Genomic DNA, 14,604 nt, shown 5'->3' on the forward strand with positions numbered 1-14,604 from the left:
AGAAAATACATTGTCGATTTATTGAATAAATATACATGGTTCAAAAACCGACTTATAAAATATTTCCTTTTCCATAAATCCATTACGCCTTTAGTGATAAACGTTAGTTGGTGTTTCCTTGAATTTCTTCAAAATTGTCTGATCTTTCGAATACGAATGAGTCACGATAATTTAAAAGTAATTTAAATCTCATAATAAACGAGTAAAATTTAAGCTCTGTTAATAAATACTGTTAAGAGTATTAAAGAGCATGTAAAAATACTAAAAATATATAAGTCGATTAATAATTGCAGTCGCAAGAGTCGTATCCAGTACCAAGTGCACCATCCCCTGGTAAACCGACCGGACTTTCTCCTTGTCCTTTAAAAATGTTACTGTACGAAGTCTTTAGATAATTCACGTGTCCTTGTAACGATCTGATACGGCCTTGAGCTTGTTCGAAAGCCTCGTTTAGATTATTTATCTGACTCTGCATCTTTTGCCTAATCTGAAATATCATTAGAATAAAAATGTTTAATTTCAATGAACTTGCGCAATTAAAATAGATTCACGCGAAGAGATTATTACCTCGTCTCTATCCTTCTGTGCCGCTCTAGCTGTTGCTCTACACTGAGCCAGTTGTCGTTCCATTTCAGCTATCTGACCTTGCATTGTCCGCCTAATTGTGTCGCATCTTTCTTTAGTACGTGCTACCTGTCTTGCACTATCTTCTCTCACCTTCAACAAGTTATCGTAAATATCAGAGAAAAACAAAACAAGAAAATGTCGATATTTATATCAATGTTTACTGATACGAATATTTCCAAACTAATATCTAAGTACTTGTTCGAGCATCGCAGTTAATTGAGTAATTTCATGCATTTTCTCATCTATCCGTTTCTGCAATTGTGCCTCGTGTTCTTCGAATCGAGCAAGTGTATTTCTCATACGTTCATTATCGTGTCTTAATTCAGCATTTTTCTTTTCTAACTCATCGAATCGTCCTGTTCCATGTCCTCTTTCCTCCTAAAATTGTATCAAACGAATAAAACCATGCGTTCTAATCAATCAACAAATGTTTAAACTTACTTGTAACGCTTGATGCTCGTTACGCAATACATCCAATTGACTTTGCAACGTTTGAATCTTATCTTTACATCCTAAAAGTTCTCGTGAAAGATCTTCGCAATTACGTTCGGCTACTAATCTCATTTGTTGAGCTTCTTGAAGCTTCATCTGAGTTTGTTTCAAGATATCCGGCAATGGAGCGAGTTCAGCGAGTTTTTCTTGGAATTGATTCTTTTTCAAATCGATATTGAAATTAATTTTTATCGATGTTATTTCATAACGAATAATGAATAAATAATAATGAAAACGAACGTACTTTAACTCTTCCAATTTCTAACGTTACATTTTCATTCATTCGAGCATTATCCATTTCCATGAGGTCGAGTTGCCGGCGTTGTTCTTCCACCTGTTGCTGAGCCTAAAATAATTTCGTTATTTTTAAATTTATCAACTCGTTCGAAACAGGATATGAAAATTAAATATAATTCAACCGAGAACGAACTTGTAAATATTTATTGCGATAATCCTCCAGTTGAGCAGCTTGATCTTGAATTAATGATCGAAGTTCTTCTAATTCGTCTTGCGCTTTTCTAAAACGTTGCTTGGCCATTAACAAGGCTTGCTCTTGCTCTACCATCAACTCTTTTTGTCCTAATTCGTAAATTAAAAAATTATAAGTTTGTATAAACGAGTAATAGAAATTCGTTTAAATCGAAACGATTACCTTCGAATTTCTCTCTTTCGGCTTCTAAGGATTTCAAACGTTCCTGTGCATCTATCAGTTTTATTTCCGTCCTCTCCTTTTCCTCGTTTGAATCTCGAACTTCTTGTTTTAATTTTTCCGTATCAGTTCGTAAACAAGATACCTCGCATAATTTATTCTTGTAATCATCTTGAAGACGTGCGTATTGTTCTCGCAAATCACGTAGTTGTTGTTGAGGACAAGTGCTTGCACCCTAACGAAAGAAAAGAGTAAATAAAACGATCGCATTAGAAATACCTAAAATCTCAAGTGATCTCAAATCTCGCCAAGTGATCCTTACCATAGGTGCTGTTATACAGGTCCCAGTACACATAGCAGACGTGGATTGTTGACTGATCTGCGCCTGACCAAAAACGAGCGTAAATGTCTTCAGAGCTGTGAGTTAATTTATTTATATCGAACATTATGATTACTCAGCTCACAAACTTACTGTTAGATATAATAATGTTTGTAAAATGTTACAATGGAAAAGAAATTTTGCAAATACCTTTGAAATAGGCATAGGTGAAATTGTTCCATTTCCAGATGGTGACATCGTGGAAGATAATGAAACATTTGGAACATAATTTGAAATCATCGAAGGTGGGAGACCTTGTGAAAGACCCGGACAAGGTGATGGAGGAGGGCAACAAGCACATGGTGCACAGGGTCCGGAACATTTAAGCAATTTGCGTTGTTGCTCGAGTTGTTGACGTTCTCGTTGAACATTTGCTAGTTCTATCTGCATATTTCGTACTTCACATTCCATACTACCTAATTGTTGTGCCTATGGATGAATAAAAATGTATTATACAAATTAAAATACGAAAAAGAAAATAAAAATCGGGATACAGAATGAAAGAATATCATTGAATATTCAACAAAGTACCAATTGTTTGGTATTGTTCCCATAAACAGCGAACTTATTTTCCAATTCAGCCGGGCAAACACCTCTGGGTGTCGGCTCAGGTTTTGTACAAACTGTTGGACTACGGAAACACATCTCTTCGATTTGAGACGAACTTGTACTCAATATACAATTGCCTGTTCTCGATGCACCACCTGCTAATCTCGATGAGCCTGATATATAAAAGTAAGTTTAAACATTTTTTTATTGTTCTATTTTTCAAAGAAAAAAATAAGATCTGATAAAGTATTCTTACCACAATCGTTCGACGTTTTATTGCTGTATGGGTTTACTAAAAAAAAAAAAAAAAAAAAAAAACAATCAATTATTTAATAGATCTCTCGTAAAACGTATATAAAGGAAAAAAAGTAAGACTTTATAAATATTTTTTTTCTTTTACCGCATACAGAGGTTGGTGACTGAACGGGACTGTCATATGTGACGCAATATTTGCACTGGCAACAACCCTGATCTTGAACGGAGGAAGTTACTTGCGAATACGCTGGCAAAGGTGAGACCACTGGCGGTGAACAAGATGATCTACGTTCTGGACATGTGTAACAGCAAGTAGAAGTAGTGACACGTTGATTTAAACAAGCCAATCGACGATTTAAGTCCGTATTCTCCTTCATTATTAAACGTATTTCAGCTTGCAAGCCGCATACCTTCCGTTGAAGACACTCCACAGCTGTATCTTTTTCCAATAGTGCTTCCTCCAATTTGTATCTACAAATTTAATCGCAACAAAGCTAGGCGAGGCGCTTTCCTTAAGAATGGCATATATTCGAATCACTCGTTGCACGTTATAGATATGATGTATTCATTTTCAACCAGGTTGTCATAAAGTTGTGAATAACCGTGTCCTGCTCGTCAAACTTAAAAAGTACATCTTGCGACATTCGTTAAGCAAAAACATTGATAGTTCGTTGTCACGGTGATTAATTGACATTTTTATCATTTCTTTGTTTATCATTCGATTGTTTCGATATAACTTGTATATTTTATAAAACTAGTAATATAATTAATCTCTACAAACGTACTTTCCACCCTCGAGTTGTGCATTCTCTTTAACTAATTTCTCTTGCATTGTCAATGACTCGGTCAATTTTCCTGTTAAATTTTGCAAACATTCTTTCTTTCCTCCTCGATCACCATCCGCTATCACGATTTTTGGCATTTCGTCTTCTGTGTAACCACAGACGATTACTCTTGGAAGTCTTCATATATAAAAAATAAAGAAATTATATAAATATATGATATAAAATTATTCTTTTAATTTGACTTACTTATCTTCTTCATATTCTGGTTGAGGTAAATCAAAATGATCTTCTATTGCCGGCGATATAGTCGGCTCAAGTTTCTCTTTAACATCTTCGACTTTTTCAGCCACTGGAATTTCTATCTCTTCTCCAGCACCCTATATACATACAATACATATTTCTAAATCGCTCGTAGAGATCACGTAATCTCTACGTTCAAAGAAAAAATCAATAAAATATCGTAAGCGATCAAGCTAATACACTCAAGTATTCTCCTCGTAAATCCGGAATCCAAAAGGTATTCCAAAGAAAAGTATCCGAGGTATCATGGGTATTTTAATAGATAGAAATTCCATACAACCCTGGTACTCATTGACTAACCAGAGTGTCTTTACAGGATTTACCACATATTAAAAAAAGAAAAAGATCAATAAAAAATCTTACCTCGATTGATCTTGTATGAGGATACGGTAACAAGCCGAACATTCTTGAAAATGTTTCGCTAGTAGGATCAGTTAATCCTAATAGTCTCTGTAATTTCCGTGTCATTTGCTCAAACTCAGCTAATTTTAACATTAAATCCTCTTGCTTCTTTTGAATCAGTATTGTATCATCATCTGTCAATTCTTTTTTCTACAAAAAAAAAATAATATGTTGAGAGGAAAAGAGAGAGAGAGAGAGGGAAAGATACGATATATAACGTTATGCGATCTTAAAGAAATAACAATTTACATTGGTAAGTTCAACCATTTCTTCTTTTAATTTTTTTATCTCGCCTGCAACTATATTACATCTTTCATCCGCTGTTTTTAATTCATCCATCACAGATTCTTCTGTTAAAGGTGAAGAACTTAACATGGATTCTCGACGTCTACCAACTTCGACGGGTACACCTATTTTATATAATGAAATTTAAAAAAGTCTGTTCTATTCGTCTAGCAGAAAAACAAGAAGAAAAAAATAAATAAATTTAACGCACCCTCGCCAGCACCAGATGGTATCGGATAAGAAGGTGGAAAAAAATCATCATCCTCCTCTTTCAATGCTTCTTGCTCCGTGTCTTCAACTTCCGTTTCTTTAATATTCTCCTCTTCTTCTTGCAATACTTCGTCCGCCATTTTTGTGTTTGTCTGATTTTCCTGCGCGACAATGTTACTGTAAAAAAAGATAAATAATTAAAAACGTGTTGTTACAATATCAATTAATTTAATCATAATATCAATATCAAGAAATTTTTCAAAATTGCACTTTCTCTTACTTCAACAAATCCTTTTCAATTAAATGACTTATTACTGTTATTGAATTTACGTTTGGTTCTCCACTTTCTTCTGATGTATTATTCGGAAAAGAATTTTCTTCGTCGATTTTCTAAAAAGAAATTCGAATGAATACATCGTCTCGAATATTTACGGGTATAAAAAAAAAATATCATACCTGCTTTGAAATATCGAGAAATACTTTCGGATATAATTCAGTAGTTTTTAATATCGAATCTCCGGTCAAATGTTTTTCGGCCTTGTGAGTTTCAAAGATAAGATGTTCTTTATAATGTTGAATCTGAACAAAATTTAATTTCGATAGATATAAAGGTTTCTTTATATCAAATAAAGATTCTAAAGATGCAAATGTATCTCTTTTTAAGGATGGAATGTCTCCATGTTCCCCATTACTCTTTTGAAGTTTTCCACGTTGTAAACGTCGGCGTTTGATATCAAACAATTTTTTATTACTTTTTCCAGAAAAAGTATCAGATCCGTGAATGAGAACGGATGTCGTGGAATTTTTTGGAGAATGTAATTGATTCAATGCACACAGTCGTCGCGTCTGTGTGAAATCAGATATTTAAGTCTCATTATTTTTTTTTCTCTCTTTTATATAATATAAAAATAATTGAAATACATTTAACATCTAATATTTAAAATAAATAATAAAAAATTATTGTAATTATAAAGTGAGCATCAACAAAAACTGAATAATCCCGTTTTTTGTTGCGTAATAAAAATAATACAAACGTAATAAAAATAAATATACGCGTTTGTTACTTCGTATATTAATTTTTACCTTCATTCTTTTACCTTCGTAACAACACCGTTCTTCGCGCGACTTCTGATCTCTAAATCGCTAATATAAAAGATATTGTTTGTCGTATATATTTATCGTCTTTTTTTTGCGAAGATTCGGTGTTGGTATCAAATAGCGGCGAACAATTTTCAATGTCTTTTAACCGAAGCTGAAAAAAATTAATTTTTATTATTAATTAATTTCGTAATATTATGTAATCGGGAAAAAAAGTTAGACGTCACTCACTTTAGAAAAACTCTATTTGAAAAAATATGAACATATTACGATCATCTTTTATCTGCCAATAATTTCATTTGATTAGAAATATATTACTTGAATGCAGTTACTGTAACTATGGTGCAAGTAACAAGATAGTATTTATCGTATATATTATCTAAACAAATATACATTTATATCAAGAAAAATTATATAATCATTATTAAAATATGTAATATAATATATATAATAAAATATTTATATTATCTTAAAGAATATAAAATTGAAAAAATTTTGCATATAAGTGTAGATTTTATATATTTCAACGGTTTTTAAAAGCTCGATCTAACGGCGAAATATGTGAACTAATTTAAAAAAATTGCCCCTAACAGTAGACTACATTTTCTGTAAATAAGAGTTAAATAAATTAATATAATATACGTCTGTAATGTATGTATAAAAGAATATGGGAGTAAATGTTTCTAATAAAATAATGTGTTACCGAATAGTTAACAATTTTTTTTAAGAACCTACTGGCGCTGTAATCGCTAATCGACTGAGTCTATGTGTGTTTATATCAAGTATAAATTGTAAATATCCTAACGTGTTTATATTTACATTGAATGATTTATATCATCGTAAAAGTTATTGTTTGTATAAAAAGAAACTATTGTTTAAAAAAAAATATTACTTATTTATGTCATTAAGATTAAGAATCATCAAAGATAATCAAGTACTTAACAACTTATACAAGGCATGTAAAATATGTTAATATATCTTAATAATATATTTGAAATCAGATAAAAATATAATTTTTGTTAAAGCAATGCTTATTACAGCATAAAATAATAATATCTTAACAAAAAAATGGAAGAAGATATGGAATACAGTTAAGTAACGGCTTCAATATTACTTATAAATATAACAGGGAAAAAGTAGTGATATATAATTAATAATAACCATTATTAATATTCCATAAATATAGTAAAATGTTTTTTCTTTTTTATTTTCTCAGGTGAAGAAGAAGAATCAGAGGAGAGAAATCTTATTCCTGAAAGACTCCCTTCGCCTGTTGAAAATGTATCTGAAGAAAATGTGTCTGAAGAAAATGTATTACCATCTAATAATGAACAAAATGATTCAAGTACTGACACTGTTACTGATAGTTTAATTAATGAGCCAGTTACAAAATGTATGTATTTAAAATTCTCCTTATTGTATAAAAAATATTTTATATTTATGTATTATATATATACTTTTTTTAATTAATTTTTAATTAGGTCAAAAAGTCTCAGTGACAGAAGAATCTTCGGCGGATAATAATAATGAGAATACGGATGATTCTGATCAATCTTGTCCAATTTGTATGGAATTATGGACAACAACTGGAGAACATCGCTTGTGTTGCTTACGTTGTGGACATTTGTTTGGCCGTAGTTGCCTTTTAAGGTGGTTACAGGTTTCTTGTACATCTTCAAATCGAAGATGTCCACAATGTAATAGAAAAGCTGCTGTAAAAGACATTAGAATGTTATATGCTAAAAAATTGGTATGCATTGATACCTCCGAATTAGAAATAATGAAAAATCAATTATCAACTGTCACAGCAGAAAAAAATCGTATCGAAATAGAATTATCGAAAAGCAATCTTCGACAAAAGTTATATGAACAACAATTGACTACTATGAAAAATCGTATTGCTGAGCTACAAAATCAACTCTCCACTACAAAAAGTGATTTTAATCGTTGTCAAAGTGTGTCAGCAAACACAAGTACAAAATTTCATCTTGAACATTCTTTAGAGATCTGTAAAGAAGATGGATGCCGTGTATTAGATTATAATCATTGGTATGGATTATTGGCTGTATCACAAAAATCAGGAAATCCCTTATTTACAGGATATGGTGTAAAAAAAATAGATGTCGAAAACTTTGTACCAAGACAATTTCTTTTTCTTCATTCTCAAGCTATAAGAGACATTAGTTTCCATCCCTCACAACAATCTATACTTCTAAGTGTTGGCTTTGACAAAAGTGCTAAATTAATTGATATTCAAAACAACACTATAATGCATTCATATACAACAGATTTTACATTATGGAGTTGCTGCTGGTCAGGTGATGATTCTAATATCTTTTTTGCTGGTGCTCAAAATGGATCGATAATTCAATTTGATATTAGACAAACATCAAGTCCTGTTGGTCTTCTAGAAAGTCCTAATGACAGATCACCTGTTATTTCTTTAGCAACAGTACCTGCATATGCAGAATGTGGAATTAGTAGAGGTGGATTTATAGCGTGCCGTTTAAACAGTTGTAACGCGTACGAGCTAAAAGAATCTACATATATACCAAAAGAAATGAATTTACAAGGTCCTTTTGTTTCTGTACGTTATGATAAAAAAAATAATCATGCTCTTATATCTTGTCGACCTAACGAACGACTACCTCAAGCAAGGCATATTGTATGTTCTATTGAAAAAGGAAATGATGAAATGGTTTTATGCAATATTGTACATACATTTAATGCTGGAAATTCTCAACGACTTTTATCACGTCCTTGTCATATATCTGTAGAAAACGACACGCTAATTGCAGTCCACCAAGAATCTATTAATAGCATTCCATTTTGGAGTATATCAACTGGTAATCAAGTTCACACACTTCCAGTATCTGATCCAATCATAGATATGTGTTCTTTCAAAATTAATGACAATGTATATTTAGCAACTCTTTCTGCAAGAAAACTTAGAATGTACAAACATAACTCCTTGTGACAATGATATTTTGCTAACTATTATTACTTATTGATCAGTTACCTTATTCGTGATCTATTGGAAACATAATTTTTAAATATTACATGTAAATATTTACTTTGAATGTAATAACTTATGAATCTACCAAGTAAAATGATTAAGGAACTATAAATATATATTTTAATACCTATTTTATACAATATTGTATTCTACCTATAATATTGTTTACAAATTTTCTGCAGCAAAAGGATTTTGCCCAAATACAATAATATAAAGACAAAAGATATAACAAACCAATTATTAGTATTTTTTTCTAAATTGAATAGATGTAATGTGGAAGTAAGTCTTGTTAAAAATTAAAAATAAGAGATCTACTTGAATGAGGATTCTTACTTTGGTTTAATTGAATTGACATGCGTTTGAAAAGAGAACGATATTTGATACAATTGACTCAGTATTACATAAAGTTGAAAACTTCAATTGTATACTACATATTTAATATTTTTTCATATACAATATAAAATTTGTTTGTTCTATTTTTTTTTTTTTTTTTCTTTTTTTTATCGAACTCGTATAGTAAAAAGCAACATTACCAAATTCAATATGGATTTTATAAATCAATTTCTCGTGTAACATAAAAATTTGTTTAAATAAATTTTTTAACTAAATAGTATGAAATTTTACAATCTGTGTTTGCAAAATATTTTTCCATACTGCAAAATCTTGTAATGCATATCCAAATACATTTTTAATGTAATGTATATTTTTGAGTATGTTTTGAATAACATAATTAACAGTAATCAATAAATGCAGTTGTTATCTGAGTCTGGAATGTCAATCACTAAATTTGAATATAAAATAATATTTCTATGTGCATATGAGGTGATGAAGAATCAGGTCATCGTCCATAACCCAACACCAGAAATGTACAAAATGTAAATATTAACAATATGGTATTTAAGTGTATGAACGTTTTTATAAATACAATCTAACATTATTAAATTTTCATCTATTTCAGTAACATACATTCCGAATCTAATCACATTACACTTCTGTATGTTTTAAGAAAAGAAGTGTAGGGAAATAATATTGAAGATCAAAAAAAACATGTTTTCTCTCTTGATATATGTTCTTATATAAGAAGCATCGTATCATATATTGACTTCTGTAACATAAACCAATATATACCAGGTACTGTTCTACAAGAAACTTCACTACAGTACCCAAAAGAATTTCTTTAAATTTACTTGTTTATAAGAAAAGGGAAAAACAAATATACGTAAAGTATAAGTAATATCCTGATCCATAAAATTTATAAACGGAAAATAAAGAAAAGAAGACGTATGTGTTTGTGTTTGTTTTGTGTACATAAAATTAAAAGAAATACACACTCAACCATTCAAAACATTAATCGTTCCAAAACATCGTACAATTATAAAAAAAATAATATAAAGATGTAATAAACACACTACTTAATTTCCATAACAGTTAAAAATATGCTTAGAAAGCACAATATTATCATATCATTTGAATTAAAATTAAAAATTAAATTTTTGTTTGTAATCCTTATCTTTCAGATATATAGCTACTTATAAATTTTGCCTTTATATGTTTCACTAGATTTTTTTTTTAAGCCTGTATTTTATAAATCAAGCAGATAACTATCAAAGATATCAAATCGTATCTATCGAATTTTCTTCTTTCTTCTTCTTCTTCTTTTTTCTTTTTTTACACTGGAAATATTGCCATTAAAGGAGCTGAATTTTATTATAAAACTGCTATGGTATTATTAGTTGAGTGTGTTGTTACAGAAGTTCCTAAATGACAAAATGAGTGGTCTTTGTGTGATGAATTAACTGTACAGTTATCACTAACTGAAGAGCTGCTCAGTGGCACGTTCCAAATCCCAATTATATGAGGAAAGAGCAACTCTTGCATTATGTTCTTCAATCCCCATATCTGTTAATCTTCTTATTTTTTCATCTAGCTCAGGCATCTTTGCGGGTCCTATAATTGTTTACAATAAACTTTATATATAAACGATCATATAAATAAATTTAAATCTGTTAGTGTTAAAGAAAAAATATTCATACCACCCGCATATACAAATGTCCAATGTTTAGCAGTTTGACGAAACATGTCAGGCTGCTCTTTATATTGTTTAGCTACTACTGCATCCTGAGGATCATCCGGTTCTGCTGCAGATAACAAGGCTTGTAATGACAGCAATACTGTTCGTAAAGTCATTGCGGCTGCCCTTGAATATAACAATGTATTCAATGTAAAAATATATTTCGTATTATATACATAAATGCACAAGAAAATTTATGCATCAAATTCTTTTAACAATATATCAATGTTTTCTATATAGACGATAATGAAAGATACATAAATAGACATAGAATATAGAATTATATACCATTGATCTTTTAATATGTCCAGACAAATAGCACCAGTGACCGAAGATATGTTGGGATGCCATATTTTTGTTATAAAACGAACCTATAAAAGAAATAAAATAAATTAAAAAATATTTTAATAAAAAATTGCAACGTATAAAAATTACAGTGCATTATATATTAATACATCATAGTAATTATTACCGTACTTAAAATGATCAAGATATTTAAAACATATTAACTTACAAAGTGCTTACTTTAGGAGGATTGAAGGGATACGTCTCAGGTACTTTGATTTCAAGTACAAAATTACCTCCCTCATAAGGTGTATCTGGTGGCCCAGCTATTTCGCCTTTTAATTCAGTGAAGCTATCATTTACCAACTCGACTTTAATTGCACACTTTGCAACCTGTAGCAAGATTTAAACAGCAATGTAAGAGTTTGGATAATTACAAGAAAATTCATGAAATTAAATTATATATTTATATTCTATCTTAAAAACATTTGATGAAAGAAGTCAAATTGCATGATTTATTATGCTAGAGAAAAACAATTGAGAGTAGAAAACAACATATAAATCATGCTATAGTGGAAATAAATAATATACATGTTTACATTTTAAAATTATTGCTGATAAATGAAGTTTACACAATGACAGATAAGAATCATAAAACCAAACAAGACTATTACTAAATGATATTTTTAAATAAATCTTGCATATGGTACAACCAGTTTTGTTGTTCCATTCTATGAAAAAAAGAACATAATATTACCATAACCCTTGAACCCAAGGACAGATAAGAAACCACTACAAAAAATATCCTATGCGATAACATTTAATTTCTTAATGTGGTATAATGATTACAACACTCTCTTTGAGATTTTTTATATACAAGTACGTAAAAGCTATTTGTTACTGCAAGACTAATTCAATAAAGAAGTGAACATAATGGAGAAGCAAAAAATACCTAAGGAAATAAAGTGTATACGAGAAGAGGAAAAATCAGGTATGCAGAAAAAAGCAAAAAGGGATTTTTCTATCCGCTCTCTTTTATTTTGGCAAGAAAGGAAAAGTCAATTGGTAGCATAATCTTTGGCATATCTACTGTAAAACCGAAAATATGATATGACACACAAGCCATCGATTATAACTATCTATTTTCGCTGACTCAGCAAGAACATAATTCGGTTACTTCGACTTTATATAACACCTGAGCTAATGAATCAGAAGTGTATCGTACAAAGACGAGATATTTCGAATATAACCCGAAGGAGATTCGATTTTATCTAGAGGATCGCTCACATATCGAATAGAGTTCGCGTTTGCTGATTTCCGTAACACGAGATATGTTAGAGCTTACGATAGTCCAACGGTCGTCAAACTAAAACATTGTTCGTAATGACTGACAAGTGTTTTATCGTGCATTCATGGGAGACAACAGGTGATTTCGCGCTTCTTTCATAACAACTCGCTCGACGAAGAAGTTCCGAAGCACATCCTCTTTTTTTCGTTCTCCCTCTCTCTCTCTCTCTCTCTCTCTCGATTTTTCTTTCTCTCTCTATCTACTTATCTCTCTATCTCTTTCTGTCATGCCGTGCACACGGTGTGAGATAAAGAAAAGAATAAAAGTACACGAAAAGCCGCAAAAGCCGCATAACCGCAAAGCGCTTCTCCTTCGCGCATTGACTAGAGATCGAATCTGTGTCTGCTCCGAGAGGTGATCCCTCCACTCACCTCCTCGCTCTTTATAACCTCTTTGAATTCCCGTTTGATTCGCTGCGCCGCGATGTTCGCCATAGTTTCCGAATCTTTAACGCGCGACGTCGTCGTTGTCGTCAGCACGCTCTCATCGTCTCTTTGAGTCTCGCGTCTTAACGAATGGAATCGAGGAAGTACTGCTGTTCTCGAGCGTCAGCCGGTGCGCGCTCTCCTCTGATGCTCTTCGTCCTCTCCGTTAACTCTCTTTCTCTCTCTCTCTCTCTCTCTTTCTCTCTCTCTCCCTCTATCCCTCTCTCTCTCTTTCTTTCTTTCTTTCTTTCTTTCTCTCTCTCTCTCTTTCTCTCCCTCTCTTTCTCTCTCGCTCGCGCGCGCACTCTTTCTCTTTCTTCGCGATATGTATCTGTGCCGCCGAGTTTGCCGTTCGGCGCAACTCGAATTTTTCACGACACGGTCGAGAAAGAGAGGAACGAAGGAATCTCTTCCGACCACCTTTCTTGATTCTTCTCTTTCTTCTCAAATATTTCTGCTCCTGCGGACGCATCCAACAACTTGTCGTACTGATCGCCGTTGTCGGCGCCACATCGATGATGAATAAAAACGTTGACTGTCAGTTGTTCTCTCGTGCTTTCTTTCTCCCTTCCCACCTCTCTCTTTCGTTTAATGCGCACTCTCACGGATTTGTCTAAAATCACGCCGCTATGTCGTGTTCGCGCCTCGAAACTGCCGCCAAATTGTGAATTCGCCGGAACCAATCGTCCTTTCCGTTCCTTTGCTCATTATCGTTCAAGGACGCTCTAACTGTAAAAAAAAAAGAAGTTGCGATCAAGATACTGCTGTTTTTTATCCTCGAGAACACGTATCTTTTTTCCCTCTCTTTTTTTCCTCTTTTCGAGGCTACTGTTCTTTTTCTTCTTCTTCTTCTTCTTCTTCTTCTTCTTCTTCTTCTTTCTACGTAACATATCACTTTTTTCTCAATTACTTTTTTCACTACGTCGCATTAAAAAGAAAAAATGTTTTTTCATTTTTATTTTAAAGAAATATAAAGCGTAAAATTATTTCTTTGTATACCTCAAGGTCACCGAATACGACGTTTCTCGCGCCAAACTTCTCGCTTTTAAGAATAATATATATATATATATATGTGGGTACGTGATATGTATATATAACGTGTGTGAATAATGTATGTATATGATATATATATATATATATATATAATGTGTATATATATATTATAATACGTACATCGTGAAGCATGCTCTGCAACAAAATGATGACGTGGGGGATGCGTGACCTTAAAAAAAAGAAGTCTTTTTACTCGTTTTTCTTGTTTCTTTTCATTTCCTCGATTAAACAGTGAAAAACGTAAGAAAAAGATGTAATGTCGTAAAAGATCAAACGACGATAAGAAAAGAAAAGACTGTACCGTTTACCGCGGTAATATCCGAGTTAAAGTGGGCGGAGCAAAGCCTCCTTACGTCGCTTCCGTCGCTGCAGAGA

The 14,604-nt window shown here is 31.9% G+C and overlaps 3 protein-coding genes across 5 annotated transcripts; 1 reads left to right on the forward strand and 2 right to left on the reverse strand.

Annotated features, from left to right (window-relative positions):
- Position 1: 1 nt before the first annotated feature.
- LOC122634207 lies at positions 2-5,797 on the reverse strand (the record flags this gene model as incomplete). Its single annotated transcript, XM_043822910.1, has 19 exons — positions 2-487; positions 568-717; positions 823-1,005; positions 1,069-1,278; positions 1,364-1,465; positions 1,550-1,698; positions 1,772-2,003; positions 2,091-2,153; positions 2,298-2,576; positions 2,679-2,869; positions 2,953-2,988; positions 3,097-3,422; positions 3,737-3,913; positions 3,983-4,113; positions 4,400-4,588; positions 4,688-4,848; positions 4,935-5,110; positions 5,214-5,323; positions 5,390-5,797. Coding segments are annotated over 19 exons (3,480 nt in total), but the record flags the coding sequence as incomplete, so codon positions are not given.
- Positions 5,798-6,772: 975 nt separating this feature from the next.
- LOC122634287 (E3 ubiquitin-protein ligase RFWD3-like) lies at positions 6,773-10,331 on the forward strand. The gene is made up of 3 exons (XM_043823087.1): positions 6,773-7,121; positions 7,248-7,424; positions 7,513-10,331. The coding sequence occupies exons 1-3, from the start codon at positions 7,100-7,102 to the stop codon at positions 9,006-9,008; spliced, it is 1,695 nt and encodes a 564-aa protein (XP_043679022.1). The 5' UTR covers positions 6,773-7,099; the 3' UTR covers positions 9,009-10,331.
- On the reverse strand, positions 9,977-14,604 carry LOC122634291 (ubiquitin-conjugating enzyme E2-22 kDa). Of its 3 annotated transcripts, none has more exons than XM_043823100.1 (6): positions 14,531-14,604; positions 14,350-14,398; positions 11,644-11,796; positions 11,407-11,489; positions 11,081-11,244; positions 9,977-10,994 (listed from the first exon to the last, which is right to left on the reverse strand). In XM_043823100.1, the coding sequence occupies exons 2-6, from the start codon at positions 14,359-14,361 to the stop codon at positions 10,858-10,860; spliced, it is 549 nt and encodes a 182-aa protein (XP_043679035.1). In that variant the 5' UTR covers positions 14,362-14,398; positions 14,531-14,604; the 3' UTR covers positions 9,977-10,857. The 3 variants fall into 3 exon arrangements, with proteins under 3 accessions (XP_043679035.1, XP_043679032.1, XP_043679034.1); XM_043823097.1 differs by lacking the exon at positions 14,531-14,604 and adding an exon at positions 13,123-13,905 and having other exon boundaries at positions 14,350-14,482; XM_043823099.1 differs by lacking the exons at positions 14,350-14,398; positions 14,531-14,604 and adding an exon at positions 12,959-14,021.

The sequence above is a fragment of the Vespula pensylvanica genome, chromosome 14, assembly GCF_014466175.1.
Source record: "Vespula pensylvanica isolate Volc-1 chromosome 14, ASM1446617v1, whole genome shotgun sequence".
In the NCBI taxonomy this organism is placed as follows: Eukaryota; Metazoa; Arthropoda; class Insecta; order Hymenoptera; family Vespidae; genus Vespula; species Vespula pensylvanica.